General features: G+C 41.6%; 1 protein-coding gene across 2 annotated transcripts in view; it reads left to right on the top strand.

Moving 5' to 3' along the window:
* LOC124595066 overlaps positions 1-25136 on the top strand; it is a 321698-nt gene that overhangs the window by 277368 nt on the left and 19194 nt on the right. For both annotated transcript variants that reach the window (XM_047133646.1, XM_047133645.1), the window contains exons 3-4: positions 11192-11302; positions 19730-19867. In XM_047133646.1, coding sequence (XP_046989602.1) covers positions 11192-11302; positions 19730-19867 — 249 coding nt within the window. The remainder of the gene's footprint in view (positions 1-11191; positions 11303-19729; positions 19868-25136) is intronic.

Below are 25136 nucleotides of genomic sequence, written 5' to 3'. Positions count from 1 at the left end.
CTAACAGACAGGGAGCAGTACGTCGTCCTGAACGGGGTGACTTCAACAGAAACAAGCGGAACTTCTGGTGTGCCCCAGCGTAACAGGTCCTCTGCTTTTTACGATTTACATAAACGATCTGGTTGATGGTATTGACAGCGGCCTTAGACTATTTGCCGTTGATGCTGTAGTCTATAGGAAAGTAGTATCACACGAAAGTTGTGAACAAATCAATGAGGATTTGCGGAAAATAAATGCGTGGTGTAATGACTGGCAGTTACCTCTCAATATTAGTAAGTGTAACCCACTGCGTATAACAAGGCGAAAATCCCCATTAATGTGAGAGTACAAAATAAATGCCCAGTCTTTGGAAGCGGTAACATCCGTCAAGTGTCTGGGTGTGATTATTCAAAATGATCTCAAATGGAATGATCAGATCCCACAAGTAACGGGTAAGGCAAACTCTAGAGTGCGGTTTATTGCTAGAATCATGAAGCGATGCAGTCCTTCAACAAAGGAAATAGCTTACAATACGTTAGTTCGTCCAGTCTTAGAGTATTGTTCGCCTATTTGGGACCCTTACCAGTTGGGTCTGATTCAAGTGACTGAGAAGGTCCAAAGAAGAGCGGCAAGATTCGTGACTGGTACATTTAACCATCGCGAGAGCGTTACAAATTCATAGAAAGTTTGAAGTGGGACACACTTGCAGATAGACGGCGCACTAAACGGAAGGGGCTGCTCACTAAATTCCGAAATTCGATCTTCACCGAGGATGTAGAGCATATATTATTACCACCAACTTTCAAATCGCGCAATGATCACCATTCAAAGATAAGAGAAATTAGAGCTCGTACTGAGGCGTTCAGACAGTCGTTTTTCCCTCGCGCGATCCGCGAGTGGAACAGTGGGGAGGGGGGGGGGGAGGGGGAATATGACTGGCGCGAATTGTGCCCTCCGCCACACACCGCTTGGTGGCTAGTGGAGCATATATGTAGATGTAGATGCAACGTGTCACACAGCTCCCAGTGTACGTGCATGGTTCAAAAAGCTCCAGAATGAGTTTACCATACTCCCCCGTCCACCAAAATCCCCGAATTGAAATGCAGTTGACAATCTATGGTATCACCTCGATCAGGCTGTACACGCCTTGGTTCCTCAACCGAGGAACCTAGCACAGCCACAGCACTGGAGTCGGCAAGGCTCCACATCCCCGTCGGTAGCTTCCAGAACTTCACAGATTCTCTTCATGCATGTCTCGCAACGGTCCGCCCTGCAAAAGGTGGTTATCCGAGCTTTTGAGAGGCGCTCACATTTATGTGGCCGGACAGTGTATCAGTGTATCTCTCAAAGAAACTTACAAGACAGACGATCCCCTATGCAGCACATATTTTAAAAGAAAAAAAAAGACCCTTTTCGTCGATCACTAGATTGTGAGGACAATGAAGGTGTGTCGACAATCAACTATCGAATGCACCGCGCCACCTACCCGTTCGCCAGACAGTTGTCCGCAGGCAAGCCAACTTTGCACATGTACGTTTCAATTCATTAAGATTTTTTTTTAACTCCTCATGGTTTTATTCGTATCATGGCTGCTGATCCGCAAACTGACGTTGTCAACACTGAAAGACAAACGAAGAATCTCCCTCCCTCCCCCGCTCCCCCCACCCTCATGTGCTGGCTCCTCGCGTCACCCTGTGTGTGTTGGGAAAATATTCCGGTTTGACCCAAATCTCTGGGGTTTCCAAAGTCTTTGACAGGGAACGCCAGTTTAAGTGATCGCAGACCTCGCTAAAATCCAACAGGAGCTGTGCCCTGTTTATGCTGACCCCAAGGAAAGGCAAACTTACGTCTGAGGGAGGACGAGGGGGAGGGGGTGCCAAATGATACGTCGTTTGTGTGGAAAAATGTTCTCGAACCGGTCCCCTTACTATGACAGTATTATGAGGCTTTAATTTTCTCGGTTTTGGCGATGTCAAATGGCACCAATGACTTGACTGGTCCAAAAACGCTCCTACTCTTGACGTTGTTTCCTCTTTTTCTTTTTTTTTTTTCCACTCGTCATCATGCTTCTTTGTACAGACACCAATATTACACCCGTTTCTCCAGTTACAGTTGGCGCATAAACAGGGCACAGCTCATGTTGGATTTTAGCGACTGTAGATACCTTTTCACACTAAAATCGAATTACAACACGTACTTCGCAACTGGTGGGAGCAACGATTTTCGAGGCCACTATCGTTTGCTTTTTTCACCAATAGTTAAAGAACTACAGTGGCTTCGTAAACAATCACTGGATGGCACTGCATTAGTGCAACTTTATTTTCAGCTGTCAACATTTAAGAATAAGCAAACAATCCTCACTTTTCAAATGCGCCTTGTAGCATCAAACCGTTCATAGAGGTAACAGTCGTCTCGAGGGAGACCCTGTTTCGCAGTTATTTAATATTCCGTTTGATCGCACATTTTTTATTTGAATTAAAAAATCTTTAAGGTCCAGCTAAGTCTGAATGTATTTGCCCCTTCAGTACTTTTGTTTCTGACAATGGAGTTACCGAAACGTGTCGTACCGATTTTAATTGAAAAAAAAGTGAAATCAAGATGAAACCGTGATGTGATGAAAAAGTAACGGGCATTTTTGTTTTTCTTAAAGACTCTTCATTTATTCATCAACATCAGCTTTGTTCCCTTCAAAGTAATCCCACTCCGATATAACAGTTGTGCCAGCGCTTTTTCCAACCCTGAAAGCACTTCTGGAACTCACTTCTCATTACGGTGTTCTGTGTATATGTATATATATATATATATATATCGCCAGTGGTGGCAAAACGACGTCCTTTCATGGTTCTCTTCAGCCTCGGGTATAGAAAGAAGTTACAGGGGGCCGTGTGAGGCGAATATGGTGGCTGAGGCAGTACAACGGTTTTTTTTTTTTTGTTTTTTTTTCAAAAAATCACGAACAAGCATTGAATTGTGAGCTGGAGTATTATCGTGATGCAATTCCCACGGGTGGTTTTGCCATAATTCTAGACTTTTCTTAGGTTTGTTTCACACAAACGGCGCATAACTTCCGGGTAGTGTTCCTTATTGACCGTACGACCATAATGCAGGAACTCATGATGCACTGACCGATTGTAACCGAAGAAAACTGCGAGAAAAATCTTAATTGTGATCGAACTTGTCGATTGTTTTTTCGGTCTTGGCTCTTCAGGCAGTTTCTATTGGGACGACTGGGCCTTGACTTCGACGTCATACCTGTACATCCATGTTTCGTTCAAATGGCTCTGAGCACTATGGGACTTAACATCTGAGGTCATCAGTCCCCTAGAACTTAGAACCACTTAGACCTAACCAACCTAAGGACATCATGCACAGCCATGCCCGAGGCAGGATTCGAACCTGCTACCGGAGCGGTCTTGCGGTTCCAGACTGAAGCGTCTAGAACCGCTCGGCCACGCCGGCCGGCCATGCTTCGTCACCTCTTGTAAACTTCTTTAGATGTTCTGGATCCTTGTCGAATTCATTCAGCAATTGCTGAGCGATGTCAACGCGACATCGGTTTTGGTCGAAATACAGCAGTTTAGGAACAAACTTTGCAGCTACACGTTTCATGCCCAAAGCATCCGAAAAACTGCTGATGGTGATCGGCGATTTTCCAGAACCATTTTCTTTACTTTTACCACATTATCGTTAGTAACTGACGCGCTAAGGCGTCCAGGGCGTCTTCAAAGTATTCTCGACCCTCTTTGGAACATTTATACCACTGGTAAACTCTTAACTTACTGAAACTTCCTGGCAGATTAAAACTGTGTGCCCGACCGAGACTCGAACTCGGGACCTTTGCCTTTCGCGGGCAAATGCAAATACTCATCGTAGATTCGTCAAACGCCACAGTCAACATTTTCAATGCGGTGCTGCGCTTTATTCCAGTTTTCAAACAAAATTTGATGCAAATTCTTTGATCTATCTTTTTAGAAAGTAAAAATTCGCCAAGCACTCGGAAAAGACGTATAACCTTTTTGACCGTCAACGATAAACTAACAAGGGGAGGCCGCCAATTGTGAAATTCAGATTCGATTCATACTGCGCATAATAAAAGCTCATGGCCAGAGGTGTAATGTGGCAAAGCACCAAGATGCACTTCCTAGCCGTTGTCGAGAAAATCGACAGTTAAAAGAAACCGTTGCGGTGAAATACTCTCGACGATTAATAATTTTCTACAACGTCGTGGCGCAGCGGTAAGCGCTCGGGTTCGTAATCCGAAGGCCGCCGGATCGAATCTCGCGCCATGCAATTTTTTTATTATTAGTTTTTTGTAATTCAAATATATATGTATATATATATATATATATATATATATATATATATATATATATATATATATATATATATAAAGTATTAATGAATTGCTTATGCATGTTGGTGAAGGCGGATCGCTCTCCAATTGTACCGCCTCCATTTTTCCGTTTTTTTTAACAGGGTGTACCAAAGCTCTCCCGTCCGCACTGATTTTCGACAATGTTATAAGTTGCGCTAGGCACCGCATCTACCTTCTTTGGAAGTTAGCAGGCAACTACGCTGTTATGCGGCGGCTCGTTTCGGCCCATTCAACATCTGTCCTTCAAGTGTAACGAGCGAGTAACGGAGTTTATATTTCATACCTGCCACAGCAAATTTGTGTTCGTGGGGTCTCTATTCTAATTCGAACGTTTGACTTACGCTATACGTATTCGTTTCGGAATATCGTTTCTGCGCCTTCCGTTAACTATACGTGGTTAACATTATGAAGACAATTAATAACATTTGTGAAATACAACTTTGTTTGCGGAAAACATAATGATGTTCGAAGTCGCCAGTTTTTCCACGACAAACGAGATTCAACAACTTATTATATGCATAATTGTTGCAACTGATTGCCGGGAATTATATATATATATATATATATATATATATATATATATATATATATATATATGTGTGTGTGTGTGTGTGTGTGTGTATACACACATTTGAATTACAAAAAACAAATACTAAAAAAAAAAAAGTTGCATGGTGCGAGATTCGATTCGTCGACCTTCGGATTACAAACCAGAGCGCTTACCGCTGCACCACGACGCTGTAGAGAATTATTAATCGTAGAGAATATTTCACCGCAACGGTTTCTTTTAACTGTCGATTTTCTCGACAACGGCTGAGAAGTGCATCTTGGTGCTTTGCCACATTACACCTCTGGCCATGAGCTTTTATTATGCGCAGTATGAATCGAATCTGAATTTCACAATTGGCGGCCTCCCCTTGTAAGTATTCAAAACAGCTGAAAACGCAAACATAGATCAGCAATATGTGCACCAACACAGATGTATAAAGCCTGCGAAATTAAAAATTCCCGTTAGATTTTTTTAATCACATCTCATATTTAATAACTGACAAAACAATATGGCTGGAGACCTCTGTGCAGACTTTTAAGCCTATGTTGTGAGAAGCTCATATTACCTATTTTTCGTCGGGGTGTTCAGGGAATCCCCAACAGGGCTGGCAAGTAAATTGGCAGTCGGCACGCCAGCGCATCGGCGTAGCGGTTGCTCCACAGGCTGGCGCAGTGTCTTCGCAGGCTGGCCGAGTCTATGTAACGGGACGGCGGTGTGAATGACTCCACGCGAGGGCGGAGCTCGCAGCCAGAACACCAATCGCCTCGGAATGCCGCTGGGACCATCGAAAGCGCGAACTGCGGAAGTTGCCGTCGCAACGACGTCTCGGAAATGGCGTATAGCCTCTCCGGAGACACGTGGAGCCTCGTCTCGTATCCTGCACCTCGCCGAAACTGCTTTCCTGACGTATGCCGCTCTACACTCATGCTCATAAATGAAGGATAATGCTGATACATGGTGAAACAACGCTCTGGTGGGCGGTTTGGGGGTTTAAATCACCTCGGGGTATGACCATGCGGTGCATTTCACCTGCGGTCGTCGCACGGTGGCGCTGGCAGCAGTCCACATACGCAGAGGTGTGTTGGTCCGTGTCAGAGTACGGTGCAGCGAGTGTGTAGACGTTTTCAGACGTGCCAATGGTGACTGTGTGTTGGAATTGGCTCAGAGAACACATATCAATGACTTTATGAGGGGTAGAATACTAGGGCGACTGGAGGCTGGTCAAACACAGCAGGTAGTAGCACGGGCCCTCCTTGTGCCACAAAGTGTGATCTCAGGATTATGACAACGATCCCAGCAGACAGGAAAAGTGTCTAGCCGCTACAGTACGGGACGTACACAGTATACAAAACTACAAGAAGACCGATATCTCACCATCAGTGCCAGTAGACGGCCACGGAGTACTGCAGGTAGCCTTGCTCGGGACCTTATCGCAGCCACTGGAACAGTTGTCTCCAGACACACAATCTACAGACGACTGAACTGACGTGGTTTATTCGCCCCTGAGACCTGAAAGGTGCATTCCAGTGACTCCTGGTCACAGGAGAGCCCGTAAAGCCTGGTGTCAAGAACGCAGTACATGGTCATTGGAACAGCGGTCCCAGGTTATGTTCACGGACGAGTCCAGGTATAGTCTGAACAGTGATTCTCGCCGGGTTTTCATATGGAATGAACCAGGAACCAGATACCAACCCCTTAATGTCCGTGAAAGGGACCTGTATGGAGGTCGTGGTTTGATGGTGCGGGGTGGGATTATGATTGGTGTACGTACACCCCTGCATGTCTTTCACAGAGGAACTGTAACAGGTCAGGTGTATCGGGACGCCATTTTGCACCAGTATGTCCGCCACATTTGTGCAGTGGGTCCCACCTTCCTCCTGATGGATGACAACGCACGGCTCCACCGAGCTACCATCGTGGAGGAGTACCTTGAAACAGAAGATATCACGCGAATGGAGTGGCCTGCCTGTTCTCCAGACCTAAATCCCATCGAGCACGTCTGGGATGCTCTCGGTCGACGTGTCGCTGCAGATCTTCAAACCCCTACGACACTTCAGGCACTGGTGCAAGAATGGGAGGCTATACCCCAGCAGCTGCTCGACAACCCGATCCAGAGTATGCCAACCCGTAGTGCGGCCTGTGTACGTGTGCATGGCTATCATATCCCATATTGCTGCCGGGGTACATGCACAGGAAACAGTGGAGTTTTGTAGCACATGTGTTTCGGGACGGTCTTCTTAGCTTATCACCAATACCGTGGACTTACAGATCTGTGTCGTGTGTGTTCCCTATGTGCTTATGCTGTTAGCGCCAGTTTTGTGTAGTACCACGTTGTGTGGCATCACATTCTGCAATTATCCTTAATTTATGAGCATGAGTGTAGAAAGAGGAGTCACAAAAAACGAAAGTGGGAGTATTGGGGGTTAACATCTCGTCGACGATGAGATCATTACTGCCGGAGCACAACTGGGGATTGGAGAGGGTCGGGGCAGGAAGTCGGCTGTAGACATTGCAAAGAAAAGGGTTCTAGCATTCCTCGCTTACCATCAAATAATAAATAAATTTGAATGGCCAGACGGAGAATTTGATCGAGAGATGGAAAGACGAGGCGTTACATCTGGAGTCCAACCTACGTCCTCAGATATTTGCTGGATGCATTACAGCCTTTGTCTTCCTGCACAGTTTTTATCTTTTACAGCTCCTCCGAGTACCATTGCTGTTACTAATTAATAAATGCATAAAATCAGGACAAAAATGGATCTGAGCACTATGGGACTTAACTTCTGTGGTCATCAGTCCCCTAGAACTTAGAACTACTTAAACCTAACTAACCTAAGGACATCACACACATCCATGCCCAAGGCAGGATTCGAACCTGCGACCGTAGCGGTCGCGCGTTTCCAGACTGTGGCGCCTAGAACCGCTCGGCCACCCCGGCCGGCAAAATCAGGGCAAATTCGTACAACATTAAAGCTGATCTCTGCGTTAAATGTAACCACGACGATAAACCAAAAGTCACGTGTCATTTCGTTGATGTTGCGAGGTACCCTATGCTCATTACATGTCATACGCGCAAAAAGAAAGTTGACACGCGGCGCGGTGTCTGATGGGAACGACTGTAAGTAGGAAAATGGCTGTAAGGTCGCTTCCAGCAGCCCCCAAGGCAGGTGTCAGCTTAGTTTGCGGATACAGTGGGTGTTCATACTTAATGGCCATGTCACATTTGTTTGCTGCTGACGCACTTTCTATTGTGAACATAACTGAAAGAATAGATTATTGAGGAAATCTGGCTAAGGTCTGGTGTTGTCGCATTGTTTCACCTTTTATTACGATAATCTTCTTCAACATTCCACGATCCAGATTCTTTCGCCATTCCATTTCGTTCTTTTTATTTTCCTATACTTTTTCGTGTTAATTCTTCTTCTTTATTTTTATTTAATTTTACTTGCAGTAGCAGATGAGCCCGCGGGGCAAAATGATGGTGTTCCAGTGCATAGACAACGTGTAAAGAAATATCGAAGTTTGCATTGTTTTGATAATGTTCTAAGCTTAGCAACCGTTTATTAAATCTGGACGATCTCGGGCCGGCAGACAGAAACGCAGCTGTGCGTGGACGCGGCAGGTGCGTCGCAGAGGGCGATGCTCCCGCTGATGCCGAGATGCTGGCGCGCTTTCTCCGCCGGTATGCGCACCATATCGCCAGCAGCCACTCTCGCCTTGGTCGGAAATACTCACAAGAACTTCCGATAGCGCGTCCCACTCGCCCGTCTGAATACTCACGGTGCATCTGACACGGGCTCCGCAGCATTGTGAGCATTGTCCGAGTCTAAAATACTGTGCCATTCCCTGTTACTTGTGCTAACACGGTGCGTCGTGGTTGTTTCCACTGCGTGGAAATTTCCTCTGTAAACGAACAAACTTGTCTGTGAAATGCGCCCTTGTCTAGCGACAGGTTTGCCAAACAAGCTCATACGCGTACAAAGTTTGTCAGTTTAACCTCGCTTTGAAGCAGAAGCAGTTAGTATTCGTGTTTTGACAGTAGTGAGAATTGCCACAAATGCAGACAAAGCAATCCTGGCCCTGACCCTTTGATTGTGCTTAAAGAAGAACAAGAAAACGTCACTGGTCTAGCGAGTGGCTTAAAATGAGAGATTTACCCATGAAAGTCTGCTAAAGGAGATATTACTCTCGGAAACCGATGATTGCATCAACTTTGTTCGAATGAACATTGAAACTTTTAAAAACTTGTTAAGTCCCTCGGAAAAGAGGAAACTTGTCTGTCAGATTCGCTCCGATCTATGTACGGATGGGTCAAACAAGCCGTACACGTACCAGCAAAGTTTGTCAATTTAACTTTACTTTTGAAGCAGATGCCTTTGTGTATGATGCAAATGCAGATAAAGCATTTCTAACACTGGCTCTGTACTTCGCCCGCACATTGAAAAAGAAACAAGCCTGCCAAAATTTATTCTCTTGCACCTTGTTCTCCAACGACAGTTCATTAAAATACTACAACGTGGGAACATATAGCCCACATCATCCGTAGAAGAACCGTAGAACTTCGGTTTCTTTTATTTCAACACAAATAATGTCTGCCATCTTGTCAAACTTTCCTTCAAACAGCATCGTACACGGTCAGATGTAGTACAGTTCGACAGATTGTTTGACCGTGTAAGGGCCTTAACAGAATGCGTTATTATTTATAACAGCTGCATTATTGATCATCAGTACAATTAATGACTGCATTCGTCAGAGGAGCAAATAACCATTTTGTCTATCCTGAACATAATAAAAATAAAAACTACTTCATATCAGTAACAATTTACAGACAACTACCTCTCTAATGAATGTCGATGAATAGGTTACTGCCGGATTTTGTAATTACTGCAGCACCTGAATCCTGTAATGGGACAGTACAACATTCTGCAAATCAATTTCGCTTTACACGATACAAACGTGTGTATCATCAGTATTTTTTCAGGTGGTGCCCACAACTCGTAAGGCACTTGACCTGCTGATAAAATTCTTTATTTAGCAACCAGTTTTGATCGTCTGTCCATCATCGGGTTTTTAAAAACATTTACAGCATAACATTAGATGAATATAGTCACTAACGTCAGACAATAATATGATGAATTTGTTAGTGTTGTCACATCGTAATATAAGCAGCTCTTTCTAGCGCAGTTTATATACTGACAATGTACATTACAAATTCACGGTTTTATTACCTGATGTCAGTGATTCTATTTTCGCCTAGTATGATGCTGAAACTGTTTTTAATAACCTGATGATGGTCTGTCGACTGAAACAGGATGTTAAATGAAAAATTTTTAACAGCGGGAGGCAGTTGGGTAATCATGACATTTTTCAAATTTTTCCGTCTGCCATCCGTAGACTATAAATATATTTACACTCAGAACCTTCATTAAAAAGTGCCGTTCTTCATTGTTCTCATTTATAGCTCGTCTCAGAGACTGTAGTCTGCTGTCGTAATACAATCGGGCAAAATAATTTTCAAGCACCATAAATAGGCGCTACAGAGTAATTTGTCTACAAAACGATATTACTGTACTCTGTGCCCAGCCGCTAACAACACTGGCGATCTAACAATATGCAACCCTCGTAGTACCGTAGTCGTTATGAAGTGAACATCATTTCGAACTTTTCTGCATACACACACGCTGAAATTTATCTTCGAATGTCACGTTCCTTGGTTTTCATTACTAAATTGTTTTAATTTGTGACACCTCTTCATATTTTCCCGCCTTCTTGCATTGTGAAGGCTGCGATCAAATTCGTGTTTGTTACGAAATTATGTGGTGTCAGCAGACCAAATGCAAGTGCAACTTCTTCTACGTTCTGCCAACCTCATCTAACAAACTGTACTGGTCATTAAATGTGCTGTAATCCAAAAAGAAATTTAGTGTAATAAACTGTGTTAATACATTGTTAATGTGGGTTAAGCTAGTAGATTCAAGTATCTAAAGGAATTACTTTTTTCTGAAGGAACATCATTGATTAATGAGGCCATTCTGTTCCAAAACCTGAGTTGAGGTTTATTTTGCTCCTTCCTTTTTTTTCTTTTATTCAGTGTGTAATAATATTATGCTCTGAAGAATTGTATATTTTCCGGTAGAGTGTTTGTTGTTTCACGTAACTGAAGTTATTTTATGCTCCAGAACGCATAGAAAAATATATGTACTAAATGTGTATTCTATCTAGATAATTTTTAACCTTTACTTACCTACTACTTGGCCCATTTTTAATAACTACAATTTTTTTTTCAGTTGCCACATACCTCAGCCCAGTTGAGACACATTGCCACAACATTGATTATTACATCCATGCTGGAGAGGACACTACCAAGACATTCTCAGAAGATGCAATGGCCAGGATCCGTAAGTACTATGCACAACATAATGCTCCGTGTCTTTGATAGTTGTAGTCTGCTCAAAAGGTGAACGGATTCTGGGATGGGCGAGGAGGGGGAGGGGGGGGGGGGCTGCCGGGAGGGAGCAAGCTCAGCCCACTGACTCTGAGCACACTGGTTGCCAAAGGGGTAAATAGAAAGGACACAGAGGGGTGAAAAACCCACACGTAAGCCCTGTAGTGCTGGCACTACACTTGCGTTTGGAAATCAGTTCATGCTCCAAGCGGCTTTGTCAGTGCCATTTCCTGGCAGCTGTACCAGCTGCCAACTGCTATGTAGCATCTACGAAAGTAAAAACTGAGACAGTGGCATAACAAAAGCTTAAAATCAAAAGTTATAGCTTCCTGTTGAATGATTGTGCCTGTTGCTACAAATTCCGTGTAGTTCGCATAGGCAGCTCCAAATTAATTGTGGCAATAAAAAGAATGATTAATATTTTGAACGTGTTTTGAGATCTGTAACAATGAATTGCAAGTAGAAATAAATCACTAAGGATCACTCTCATTGTATTCCTCTTCTGTCCACGATTCATCGCTACTGTCCTATTCAGAAACACCAAAAATTTTGTCTATTGCAATTTCGATGATATTGTTGCACCTCCAGTTCTTCCAGTTGTTGGACCTTCCCGCTACAGTACCCTTCCCAGTCGTGTGCAGCTACTAACGGAAGGGATTCACTGGCAGTCCTAAACATATTGTCACTAGTCATGTCCCCTGAAATGTAGCACTCCATAAATAACCTTCTCACTTTGGTCTGTGCCAGTTCAGTCACACTTACAAGACAATTATGAGGCAGCAAGTGGACAACTGTGAGGCTTTTCTATTTTGCCATTTCCTCAACTACATACGACTTTTTAGCAGGTCTGTGTTCTTGAATTAAAGAAACCAGAGCCTGGTTCCTTGCACTCTCGTTATAGGCAACACACTTCCTTTCCAGCCACTGCAACATCTTCACTTTGATATCATACTCTGTGGGATTTTTTTTCCACCTGTCTGTTATGATATGGAGTGTTGTCCATCACAATGACAGCCGTAGGAGAATATTTTGGAGAATAAGTTTCCCAAATTCATCTGACTATGATAGTCACCTTTTGTTGATTTAGACCATAATTTTAGTTGTGCCTCACTAAAAAGCCCCTTCTTCAATCCATCATTTCCAATAATAAGTCTGTTAGAGGTTCCCCACCCCCATGACACTGTCGTCATCCTTCTAACAACATTTCCCAAGTGTCAAATTAATGTCGATCCAAGTTTCATTGAGACAGCATATTTCCGTGGCTTCTTCCCTAATATGTTTCATTTCCACAATGAAACACAACTGCCAGTCAATAGTGTCTCCACACTCTAGCAACATAGAATTCTTGTTCTGAACTTTTTTCCTGAGTCCATCTGATCTTTTCCTCGAGTAATGATCCAAGTTTCCATAAACTGGGAGAAATCCTCTTCACCAAGTAGAAGTCTTCGATTGTTTTCTCGTGACACCCTGTTGAAGCTATCCAACTGTATTTTCCAGTAGATCTTGGCTTAAGTGAAAGAGAATTTAAAAAAGAAAAAATAGTTGCAACTAACAAGGAGAGGTCCCAAGGGATGGGAAAACTTTTGGAGACCACCTATACTGTTATGCAGGTTATGGGACCCGGTATCACATTCTGCAATCACAATTAACTGGGTAGAGATAATGATGACAGTCATTTCCATAAAGATGTAAAAAAGTTGGCTTGTAATGGGATTTTTTTTTCTTACCCACTACATTCAGCATACCTGCCAAATAATTTAACCACTACACCATAGTGTGGTTTCAAAAATCGATGTTATTATTGCAATATTACAGACCCACCTGGGTAAAGGGTGCACAACCTACACAACCACATATGTTGTTACAAAAAGGCAATTACACCCCTGAAGACCTCTCCCTGTAAGGGAAACAGAACCAGAATTCTGAAAATAAATAATGGTGCTTTTACACATGCAAACAAAATGACCACTTTAAAATAATTCAGGCTATGGAGACGGCAGTTTCAAGGTATTGTCGACCTGAAAAATTGGAATTGCTTCATCTTGTCAGGCACTTCCACTGAATTTCCAGGATTATCTCTGCAGAAATTTCTTCTCATAGACCTGAATCTTCCTCCTACGTACATCACTGATTGTCTCATTGGCTGAGAGACACAGTATTAATTATTTTTCTAGTTCCACTCCATAAAGTACTATCCATTGCCTTCTTGGAGGAGGGGAAAGTGTCTCTGGCAGTGCCTGTGATGGACCAGAAACTGATTTGTCACTCATTGCAAGATATATTACTTCGTGACACAGCACAGCATGCAAAACAAACACTTTGCAGTAGCTACAAATGCAACATTCTGTTAGATCTCTTGAGGTTGGCAGTGGCCAGACAGAAAACATGAGCAGGCCGAAATCGATTGAATTCCACCAGTCGAGAACTAGAGAGCCCTTGTTCATCTCTTTAGTTACATCTCAAGTTACCTACAAAGCGACTTTTGTTCTTACAAGATTCTGGAGCAAATGGAACTGCGTATGCTAACAGCAACACCGTCTATCCTCTTAAAATACTTCTTTGTTCAAAATTAATATAGACATATTACCACTAACACATAGTTGTAGCATCACCATAGAAAACTTTTACTCATTAGCTTGTCATTAATGGCTGAACACTACTGTGAGAGGAAAGCAGAGTACTCAGTTGTTTGCCTGTGTAAACACATGGTTAAAATTATTACTAGCTACAACAGTGATAATGAATGTATTGTCCAGACAGAAATGAATGAGGCTGGAGGGACATTTGCACATGACTGTTTCATCCTCAATACTTTAGCCAAGTTCCTGATAGTGCCCTTCTTCAAATTATGTAACAAAGAAATGGAAATAACAGGACTTCATAAAACACCAGCCATTATTAAAAAAAATAATACTACTGACAGGAACTTGCACAGCTCTCAGCACTGAAACCTCATTCACATATCGCTCATAGCCCGGAGACTGCTAAACGTGGAAAACTTTTATTCATTTATTTTTCATCCTTTGATCACTGTTTGTAGTGATAGGCCTCTTGTGTTGGTTGGGCTATACATGGATGTGTAAACAAAGTATTTGGTATTTACATAAAAATATACACTCTAAGAACAAAAAAATGACACATCATGATGGAATTGTCCAAATGGGACGGAAGTTGCTAGATGTGCAGTACATGTGCAGACAAACAAAATAATTAGAATTTCAGAAAAATTGGATAGTTTATTCAAGAGAAAGAGCTTCACAATTTGAGCTAGTCAATAATGCATTGGAGCAACTCTGGCTCTTATGCAAGCAGTTATTTGGCTTGGCATTGATTGACAGAGTTGTTAGATTCCCTCCTGAGAGATAATGTGTCATATTCTGGCCAATTGGCACATTAGGTTGTCAAAATCCTGAGTTCATTGCAGGGTCCTGCCCATAATGCTCCAAATGTTCTCAGGTGTGGGGAGATCCAGTGACCTTGCTGGCAGGTGTGAAAACAAGCAGCAGAAACTCACCATGTGCGAGCGTTCATTATCTTGACAAAATGTAAGCCCAGGATGGCTTGCCATGAAGGGCAACAAAATGGGGCCTTTAATATTGTCAATACATCACTGTGCTGTAAGAATGCTGCAGATGACAAGCAAAGGGGTCCTGCTTTGAAATAAAATGGCACCCCAAACCAATGCACCTGGCTGTTGGGCCATATGGTGGATGACAGTCAGGTTGGTATCCCACTATTGCCTGCGTTGGCTTCAGACACGTCTTTGCTAGTCATCGGGGCTCAATTCGAAGTGGTGCTAATCACTGAAGACAACTCTACTCCAGTCAATGAGATTCCAGTCCGAAGACATATCTGGACAGCAATGGGATACCAACCTGTCATTCGCTATATGACCCAACAACCAGGAGTGATGGTGTGGGATGCCATTTGTTTTCATAGCAGGATCCCTTTGGTTGTCATCCAAGGCACCCTTACAGCACAGCAGTATGTCAATGATATTCTGTGCCCCGTTTTGTTGACCTTCATGGCGAGCCATCCTGGGCTTATGTTTCAGCAATATAATATCTGACCACAAGTGGTGAGAGTTTCTACAGCTTGTCTTCGTGCTTGTCAACCGTACCTTGGCCAGCAAGGTCGGCAGTTTCCTCTCCAATTGAGAATGTTTGGAGCACTGTGGGCAGAACCTAAAAACCATTGTGGTCTTTTGACGATCTAATGCCCATTGGACAAAATTTGGCACTATATCCATCGGGAGGACATCCAACAACTCTTATCAATCAATGACAAGCCAAATAACTAGATGTAGACCAACATGTTATTGACTTGCTCAATTTGTGAAGCTCTTTCTCTTGAAGAACTCATCCAATTTTTCTTTAGTTGTGATCATTTGTTTGTGTGCATATGTACCACATCACATGTAGTGATTTCCATCACATTCAGATAATTCCTTTGTGATGTGTCTTTTTTTGTCTTAGAGTATGTTTACAATATTTTGCAGGTATTTTTAAGATTAGAGTTTTCACAGTACAAATAAAACTACACACACATACACACACAAAGTAGTATCGCACAGAGTTAAGACATATACCAGTATATACAGTTGTGCATACGTGCAGTGGCCGGCACAACATCTTTATATTGAATTTGTAAAAAAAACCTATTATCTGAGGATTTTGTATTCTTGCACCTAAGAACTCCCGTACATTGTAACAACAAGCTGAGACCAAATCATACCTTAGTTTTTGCCAGAAAGCAGACAACATTTTAAAGTTGTTTATACTACATGGCAGATTGTTATAAAATATACATCTAGCCATTTCAGGATCTTTGTCACTTAACATAGGTCTGTTTGTATACTTGTGGTGGAGATCTTTACACCTAGCATTGTAATTATGTGTATTTTTGTTCAGCAAAGCTGTGCAGCTAATTAAAAAAAAAAAAAAACAAAAAAAAAAAAAAAAAAACGCACAGTTGTTTCAAATATGTCCAGAGCAGGCACTGCTAGTATACATAATTCTTGCCTTGGAGATAGGTTTTCAGTGTGCCTTATAATCTTTTTATGTGGTTTTAAGTAATCTACATGTGTGTATATTGTCCACCTCCATAGCTACGTGGTAAGTGTGGCAGACTTCCATGCAGGTTCGATTCCCGGTACTTCCAGGAATTTTTCCTTGGTGGGACAACTAATACAGGGTGCACTTAATGTTTTGGGGTCAAATGAGGAGCTGCTCGACCAATTAGTAATGATTCCAAGGTCAAGAAAACTGACAATGGCTGGGAGAGCAGTGTGCTGACCACATGCTTCTCCATACCACATCTGATGATGCCATTGGCAGAGGACGGCATGGCGGCCAGTTGGGCACGACTGGCCAGTTGGTGCCAGAATGTGGCACTTTATCTATCTTACTTGTCTATGTGTGTATCATTTTTCTCATGATAAATATATTTGTGGCAATTTTGAGCACGTTATATCCACATGAGTCTCCCACACCATGAAAGTTTCCACCATCATCCTAGAAAGCGTTGCAATAATTTTCTGAAACACATGACTCCCAAAGCTTGATATCAAGATCATCTACTTTGGGTGCCATATTCACTTGTAGTCTTATAAAAGTTATTTTGTTTCCAGTTACATTGCAAACCCCCGCCACCCAAATATTTGTATGCCCTCTATACCTCAACTGTGTCCTCATCTCAAGGCCATTTGCAGATACACTAGTGACTATCAAAGATATTTCATCAACATATACAATCATTTTTCATTCATAGCTTCTGATATGTCAGTTACATATAGGATAAATAGTCCTATTGTGGTACACTACGTTTTTACACCTTTGAATGTTGAAAGCACATTTTCCAATCTGTTTCCCATTTTATATTTTATCTGTACACATCATTGCCTATTTTCAGTAAATGTTTTCATTTTTGCCAACATTCATTCCAAGAGAATCAGCAAATGTACTGATATTTAAAACAATTTTTATTTATTTTTCAATTTCAGTTACACATTTTTAATTACATGTCGTGTTTTGATCAGTCTGAATCTCAAAACTAAAAACCAAATACCTTCCATCTAATATTGCATAATAGAAAGTAGAGAAGAAATACATATAGATTTTACCTAAGTAGTTGCAGCAGCATCTTTCTTGCCTGTTCAGAAACTCTTTTACAACAACAGTCAATGTTGTAAAAAGGTTATCTGGTTGAGGCACGTGAGAGGGAGAAAGAAAGAATGGGGAAGGGGAAAAATGGAATGAGAGTGATTGGCATAGGGGAAAGGAAGCTGGTAGGTTGAGTGGTAGGGACGTCATGAGTTTAACAAAGCAGCAACATGCTAAAACTATAAAAAGCACAGTTACGTAAATATTCTCATTAAAGTATTAAAAGTCTATAATAATGAATGTGTAAACTGTAAATAGTAAAATTATAAAATGGGGCAAGGAGGGTTGAGAGCAGGGAAAGAAGACGGGGGGGGGGGGGGGGGGATAGTGGTTGTTATTGGTTTAATGAGAGAGGGTATTATACTAAAATTGCAAGATATAACTTATATAATTTTTTCCATTAAAATATTGAAAGTTTAGACCAGTGGACATGTAAAAGGGATAAAATAGTCTGTCATTGCAACTACAAAAAATTGCTACACAAATGAAGAATATAAAAAGTAATATTATATAAAAATTCTTGTTAAAACATTAAAGTATAGAATAATTGATGTATAAATAGTAAAAGACATAAAGACCATAAAAGTATAGAATTATGTAGAGTGCCTAAAACTGAATTAAGTGCTTTAAATGTAAAAATATTTTAAAATATTGAATGTATAAACCCATGAAAAGTATGAAAAATTAATTATATAGGTGAAACTATGTGTGTCAACTAAAGTTACAGGGAACAGGTTATGGCAGGTGAAGGTAATTGCATTTTCCTCTGCTTGCTGGCATTGTATGGTACACAGTTTTACGAAATGTATGCCCCCAGTCTGCACACTGACTTGTTGCTGGGTGTGAGCAGATCCTCTGCTGTTGTCCCTTCTCAGCGAGTGGGACTGTTGCTCATACATGCACTGCATCGAGGTGGGTGATTGGAAGAGGCCTTGAAAGTTTCTAAAAATGCACTGTTAATAAAATCATTCTGCCGGTTTAATGTGTTGCCAGCCTCTTGCAGATGATATGTAAAAACTTCAATCATTGCAATATTCTCCGGAGGTGTCCTGTAAGTTCAATGTGCAGCACATCCAAATCTGTATCAATGGTTCCAACAGTGTGCTTCAATGTTAAATGTTCAGCAGATGCTATTTTATTATTGAGAACTGAAGTGAGGTCTTTGAAGCATATTCCAAATGTCCTGCCTGTTTGGCCTACATGAACTTTTGGACATTTTCCACACATTAGTTTATATAGACTGGCTACCATGAATTTTGAGTCTTTTTTCATACAGTTATTTATATATAATTCTTTCCTACTTATTTTAATTATTAGTTGGTACATATTTAGCTCTGCTTTGTTTTAGATCTGTAGATGATTCAGAATGATCAAAACATGTCATGTAATTAAAGATGTGCAACTGAGATTGAAGAATACATGAGAATTTATTCAATAATATTATCTTATTTGCCATACCTTTCACTGAATTACATTACACATTGTATGGTTCAGTTGGTCTTTTTGGTTCTTGTGAATGTTAAATGAGTGTTACATACTGGAACAAATTGTTACCAGTATGAAGTTTGCTGACAAGGTAGTGTGGTTGGTGTGATCGCTTTACACTGATTTTAGTTCCTCAAATCATGAATTCTGCTCCAGTAACTATTCAGAGTTGATTCTTCTTGCACATGATAGACTATTGTGAAGAAATGCATCATACCAGTCTTTGGACTGAAGATCACAACAACAATCAAAACTAACAAAGGAAAGCCCTTACTGGGTTTGTTTCAGTTGTGAGGTACATAGATAAGTAAGTTAGTGATCACAACTTTGAGATTCACCTACCTTTTGTAAAATATTTGTTTGGATTTGGTTAAAAGATCCATGTATGCTGCTAATCAGAAACTGATTTTGACTGTAGAAGAGTATTTGCCAGAAGACTTCCTGAAGCTCTTGAAAACTAAATTTGCAAGCCAATTAGTAGGTGTGTAATTCGTCACTTGGAAAGTATTTTTTGCAAGACAAGTGTTGTTCTTTGTAAATGAAATATTAATTTGTGATTGATTGATTGACCAATGTTCTGGATTATTTCAGGCAGTCATTAAGAAATACCTGCAGATATTTAATACTTACAAAATGTATAATCATAAGGTTTTCTTATGAATATTTTACTTGCCTTAAGTAAGTCTAAAAATTATTTTTTGGTTTAAGTTATTATACCTCTATATTTTCTGCAGACATGGGTCGTGCTATGATAGCACTCTTCATTGTGGCATTTATTGCTATATTTGTCGCCTTCTGGACTGGAGTTGCTGGTTGCTGGAGAAGATCACCAGGAAATGTGACTGCCACTGCGATAATGATGCTGCTGGCATGTAAGTTCCCAGTAAATTGATTAACATTTAAATACTGTAATATTAAAAATATTGTTTTATTGTGATTAATATATGAAGTTACTGAAATATCTGTTAGACATGGATTTAGTACTGAACATCATCATTTTGCCTGGCCTATTTTCGTTATTTTGTGTGAGCTGTTTTACTTGCTACATTTCAGTGCTCTCTCTCTTTATATCTACCTATCTATCTGTCTCTCTCCCTCTCTCTGTCTCTCTCCCTCCCCTTTTATGTATGAGCCCTGAGCCTGAGACTCAGAGTAAGGTGTTTCTCTCTTCACCTCACTTTCCAGTGTTCATCAGTTTGTTCCTTTCATGTTGTTGCCCCTTTCAGTGGAACTTATTATGCGTCTGAAATTTCCAGATTCTACAGAATTTATTTTGTTACTCTCTGGTGTGTAACATTTTAAATATATGGCTATTGGATCTGTTGATGTGTCACATTTTGTAAATCCCACAGTATTTCTTCAGGGCAGTTTCTTGACATCATCAGGTGGTGGCTGCTGTTTATTGCTGTCAAGTAGAAATATTGTGGGCTTCACAAACTGTGATCTGATGGCAGATCTGAGACCAATATTGTGAACCTATATGCCAAGCAACCTTGAAGATTCATGTAAGTGCATATTTCAGAAAAGGCAATAACGTCATCTGATTTTGAACTAGATCAGAATTTTATTTTCCACCTTTAATCACTATATTTTGCATTGTTCAAGTCAACATTTTATAATATGTCACAAGTGAAAAATAAGATATCATTAATCACAGAGTCTACACTGAAAGACATGATAAAAAGTCTTGATGTAGTATACAAGCAACACATTCCCAAGATTCGTGTGTTCAGTGGCGTTATCAAGACAAAAGTCATTCTAGAGTATCGGGTTACTACATTTTAACATGACTGTAACCACAAGTGACACATAAGCTGGGTATTTAGTTTCAAATATTCATGAGAATAATAACATAATTTACTACACTCCTGGAAATTGAAATAAGAACACCGTGAATTCATTGTCCCAGGAAGGGGAAACTTTATTGACACATTCCTGGGGTCAGATACATCACATGATCACACTGACAGAACCACAGGCACATAGACACAGGCAACAGAGCATGCACAATGTCGGCACTAGTACAGTGTATATCCACCTTTCGCAGCAATGCAGGCTGCTATTCTCCCATGGAGACGATCGTAGAGATTCTGGATGTAGTCCTGTGGGACGGCTTGCCATGCCATTTCCACCTGGCGCCTCAGTTGGACCAGCGTTCGTGCTGGACGTGCAGACCGCGTGAGACGCCGCTTCATCCAGTCCCAAACATGCTCAATGGGGGACAGATCCGGAGATCTTGCTGGCCAGGGTAGTTGACTTACACCCTCTAGAGCACGTTGGGTGGCACGGGATACATGCGGACGTGCATTGTCCTGTTGGAACAGCAAGTTCCCTTGCCGGTCTAGGAATGGTAGAACGATGGGTTCGATGACGGTTTGGATGTACCGTGCACTATTCAGTGTCCCCTCGACGATCACCAGTGGTGTACGGCCAGTGTAGGAGATCGCTCCCCACACCATGATGCCGGGTGTTGGCCCTGTGTGCCTCGGTCGTATGCAGTCCTGATTGTGGCGCTCACCTGCACGGCGCCAAACACGCATACGACCATCACTGGCACCAAGGCAGAAGCGACTCTCATCGCTGAAGACGACACGTCTCCATTCGTCCCTCCATTCACGCCTGTCGCGACACCACTGGAGGTGGGCTGCACGATGTTGGGGCGTGAGCGGAAGACGGCCTAACGGTGTGCGGGACCGTAGCCCAGCTTCATGGAGACGGTTGCGAATGGTCCTCGCCGATACCCCAGGAGCAACAGTGTCCCTAATTTGCTGGGAAGTGGCGGTGCGGTTCCCTACGGCAGTGCGTAGGATCCTACGGTCTTGGCGTGCATCCGTGCGTCGCTGCGGTCCGGTCCCAGGTCGTCGGGCACGTGCACCTTCCGCCGACTACTGGCGACAACATCGATGTACTGTGGAGACCTCACGCCTCACGTGTTGAGCAATTCGGCGGTACGTCCACCCGGCCTCCCGCATGCCCACTATACGCCCTCGCTCAAAGTCCGTCAACTGCACATACGGTTCACGTCCACGCTGCCGCGGCATGCTACCAGTGTTAAAGACTGCGATGGAGCTCCGTATGCCACGGCAAACTGGCTGACACTGACGGCGGCGGTGCACAAATGCTGCGCAGCTAGCGCCATTCGACGGCCAACACCGCGGTTCCTGGTGTGTCCGCTGTGCCGCGCGTGTGATCATTGCTTGTACAGCCCTCTCGCAGTGTCCGGAGCAAGTATGGTGGGTCTGACACACCGGTGTCAATGTGTTCTTTTCTCCATTTCCAGGAGTGTATTTAATAGTCCTGCAGATAGGTTGTATTTATTTCGGAACAATCTTTTAGATAAGCGACTTTATTACATGTACTTAATCTGACTGTTTACCAGTAAGTTACATTCTGGGCTGTAGTTTGATGAATATGGTTGAACCAATCTCAATTTGTTGTAAAGAAGAGAGTGGTACAGTAAGATGTGTTTTGTGTCATAGAAGTATTCCAGACAATGAATCATATGAACAACGTTTTATCTTTTGTATATATGGGTCCACAGCTCTGCAAATTCCTTGAGGGAAGTCATTGTCATGCATAGGCTATTCTTATTTTTAAAATAAGCATGAAATAAAGTGTTCGTTTCCAAAATAAAAACCCCATACACAGGACAATGACTTCCCTGTAGACAGTGTTTTATCATAAGAGAACGCATCTAAATGAACTGTTAAGCTATGGCAGTTAATGAAGTTGAAAGTTGGTAGGGGATCAAAAGCTGCTATACTTGAAATAGACTTTGATGATGATTGACTTTTTACACTGTGGAGTGGACACTGTTACAGGTACATGGAGATTCATTAGAATGAATCTTACAGTGTCATATAGTTAATAACCATAAGTGTGACCCCTGTTATTGAACATACAGTGTAAAGTAGACTTATTATCTGACATTAATTCTGTTGTTCAGATGCTCAGAGTTAAACTATCAAGGTTTTGAGAATTTTTTTGTCAACATGGCACAGCGTGAAAAGGTGGTGTGTAGTCACATAGTTTTATAGTGAACTAAAACACTTAAGATGAGTGTAACTAGTTAGTTGCGAAATGGAGAAAAATATTCCAGTATGAGATTTTCACTCTGCAGCCGAGTGTGCACTGATATGAAACTTCCTGGTAGTTTAAAACTGTGTTCCGGACCAAAACTCGAACTCGAGAACTTTGCCTTCTGCGGGCAAGTGCTCTACCAACTGAGCTACCCAAGCACAAGTCATAACCCATCCGCACAGCTTTCCTTCTGCCAATACCTCATCTCCTACCTTCCAAACTTCAGCAGAAGCTCTCCTACGAAACTTGCAGAACTAGCACTCCTGGAAGAAAGGATACTGCGGAGACATGGCTTTGCCACAGCCTGAGGGATGTTTCCAGAATGTTCGAGTCTCGGTCTGGCACACAGCTTTATCTACCAGGAAGTTCTGAAAAAATTTTTAATGTAAGTTTCCTCAGTATGAGAAATCCCTGATAGAACCAGTAGTAACTTTTTTATCTATAAATCAAATACTGTTGGAGAAAAATACATGATCTAAATCAGTGGTCGTCAAACTGCAGACCATGGGCAGCATGTGGCCTGAATCAAGTATTCATGCAGCCTTCAGTTCTCAGCCACATTTTATAATAATATGCACCTAGTAACTAACAGCTGAATCCAAAAACATCAATTAATGGTAAGAGCTTCTTAAGAGTGTAGTTTTTTCCTGCTCAGTAACAAAGAAAGATTCATGCAGAGATGGTAATGTTTTAAAATGTGCTTGATCTTAATTGACATTGGTGAGTTTGGCTATGAGTTAAGTAAAGTTGGCCGCGCACCTCAGGGACAGAGAAGGGAAGTAGCACAACCACTGCAGGTTTAGAGGATTTGAGAGGAGGAGAGTTTCATTGTTTGTCATATAGTACTAACAACTCACGGGCATGTACAACTCGTACCGATCAGGTGCTATGGTATAAATTTTGACATGGAAGTAACCTGGATTCTAATATGCGCATCACAGAGATAGTCATCCTCAAATGTGGTATGTATTTGTAGCAAGGAATAAGAAATTAAACTAAGGCTGTTGTAATATAGCACAATGAGTAGAAGAAAAGTTACATACAGAAGTTTTAGTAAACACTTCTGAGCGTGTCTCATATTGTATAATGTATTTAAATGTAAATAAAATTACTGTTAATAAGCAGTTAATCACCCACTCACACAGACAACACAACACATAGTCAGGCAACAACTGTGTCACAACTTTGGAGTTGAGTAATCTGAAATTGAGAACAGTCGACACAAAGTGTTCCGAATGGTGCCGACTTTAACAAGCAGTACTTGGGGGCCGGCAGCTAACATATCACACCCTTACTATAGTTAGCCTGTTGGGGTCACCAACTATTGATAAGATCAGTACATATGTGACCTGAGGTGCTGCCCAATAATGCCAGTATTGGCTCTTGATCAGAAACGTTAGACGACCATTGGCCTAAATGAGTTGGTAACAATTTTTCTTAAAATTGTTGGTTGAGATGATTACCAGAGCTATTCAACAAATGTGTAAAAACATAGTACATAACAAAAACTGTAATTTTCACACCAAGGCAAAACAATGTACAAACTACAGTAATAACAGAGTTAGCAGCTTTCACTCAGTTAATACTAGGCAGAAATCAAATCTGCATGTAGAATGCAATTCCTTGACTCTTGTGCAGAAAGGAGTGCAGTATTCGGCTGCATCCATTTTCAATAAGCTACCACAAGAACTCAAAAATCTTAGCAGTAGCCCAAACTCTTTTAAGTCTAAACTGAAGAGTTTCCTCATGGCTCACTCCTTCTATTCTGTCGAGGAGCTCCTGGAAGAGCTAAAAAATTAAGCAAATTCCAGTGTTACATTGTCGATTTTCTTCATTTAAACGTACGACTTGTCACCTGAATATGTTTTTTTATATTTCATTTTATCTGTTTCTAATATCGTGTTATAATTTCGTGTATTGACTCGTTCCATGACCATGGAGACTTCTCCTTAATTTGGTCCCACAAAACAATAAATAAATAAAAAAATAATAAAAAAACTAGTTTTGCAAATTCAAAAGCATTTCAATTGACACATTCCTGTACAAGAACTTAAACCTTCA

The sequence above is a fragment of the Schistocerca americana genome, chromosome 2, assembly GCF_021461395.2.
Source record: "Schistocerca americana isolate TAMUIC-IGC-003095 chromosome 2, iqSchAmer2.1, whole genome shotgun sequence".
NCBI lineage: Eukaryota > Metazoa > Arthropoda > Insecta > Orthoptera > Acrididae > Schistocerca > Schistocerca americana.
The sequence above is the reverse complement of the archived record's forward strand: the minus strand, read 5'-3'. Positions and strand labels throughout refer to the sequence as shown.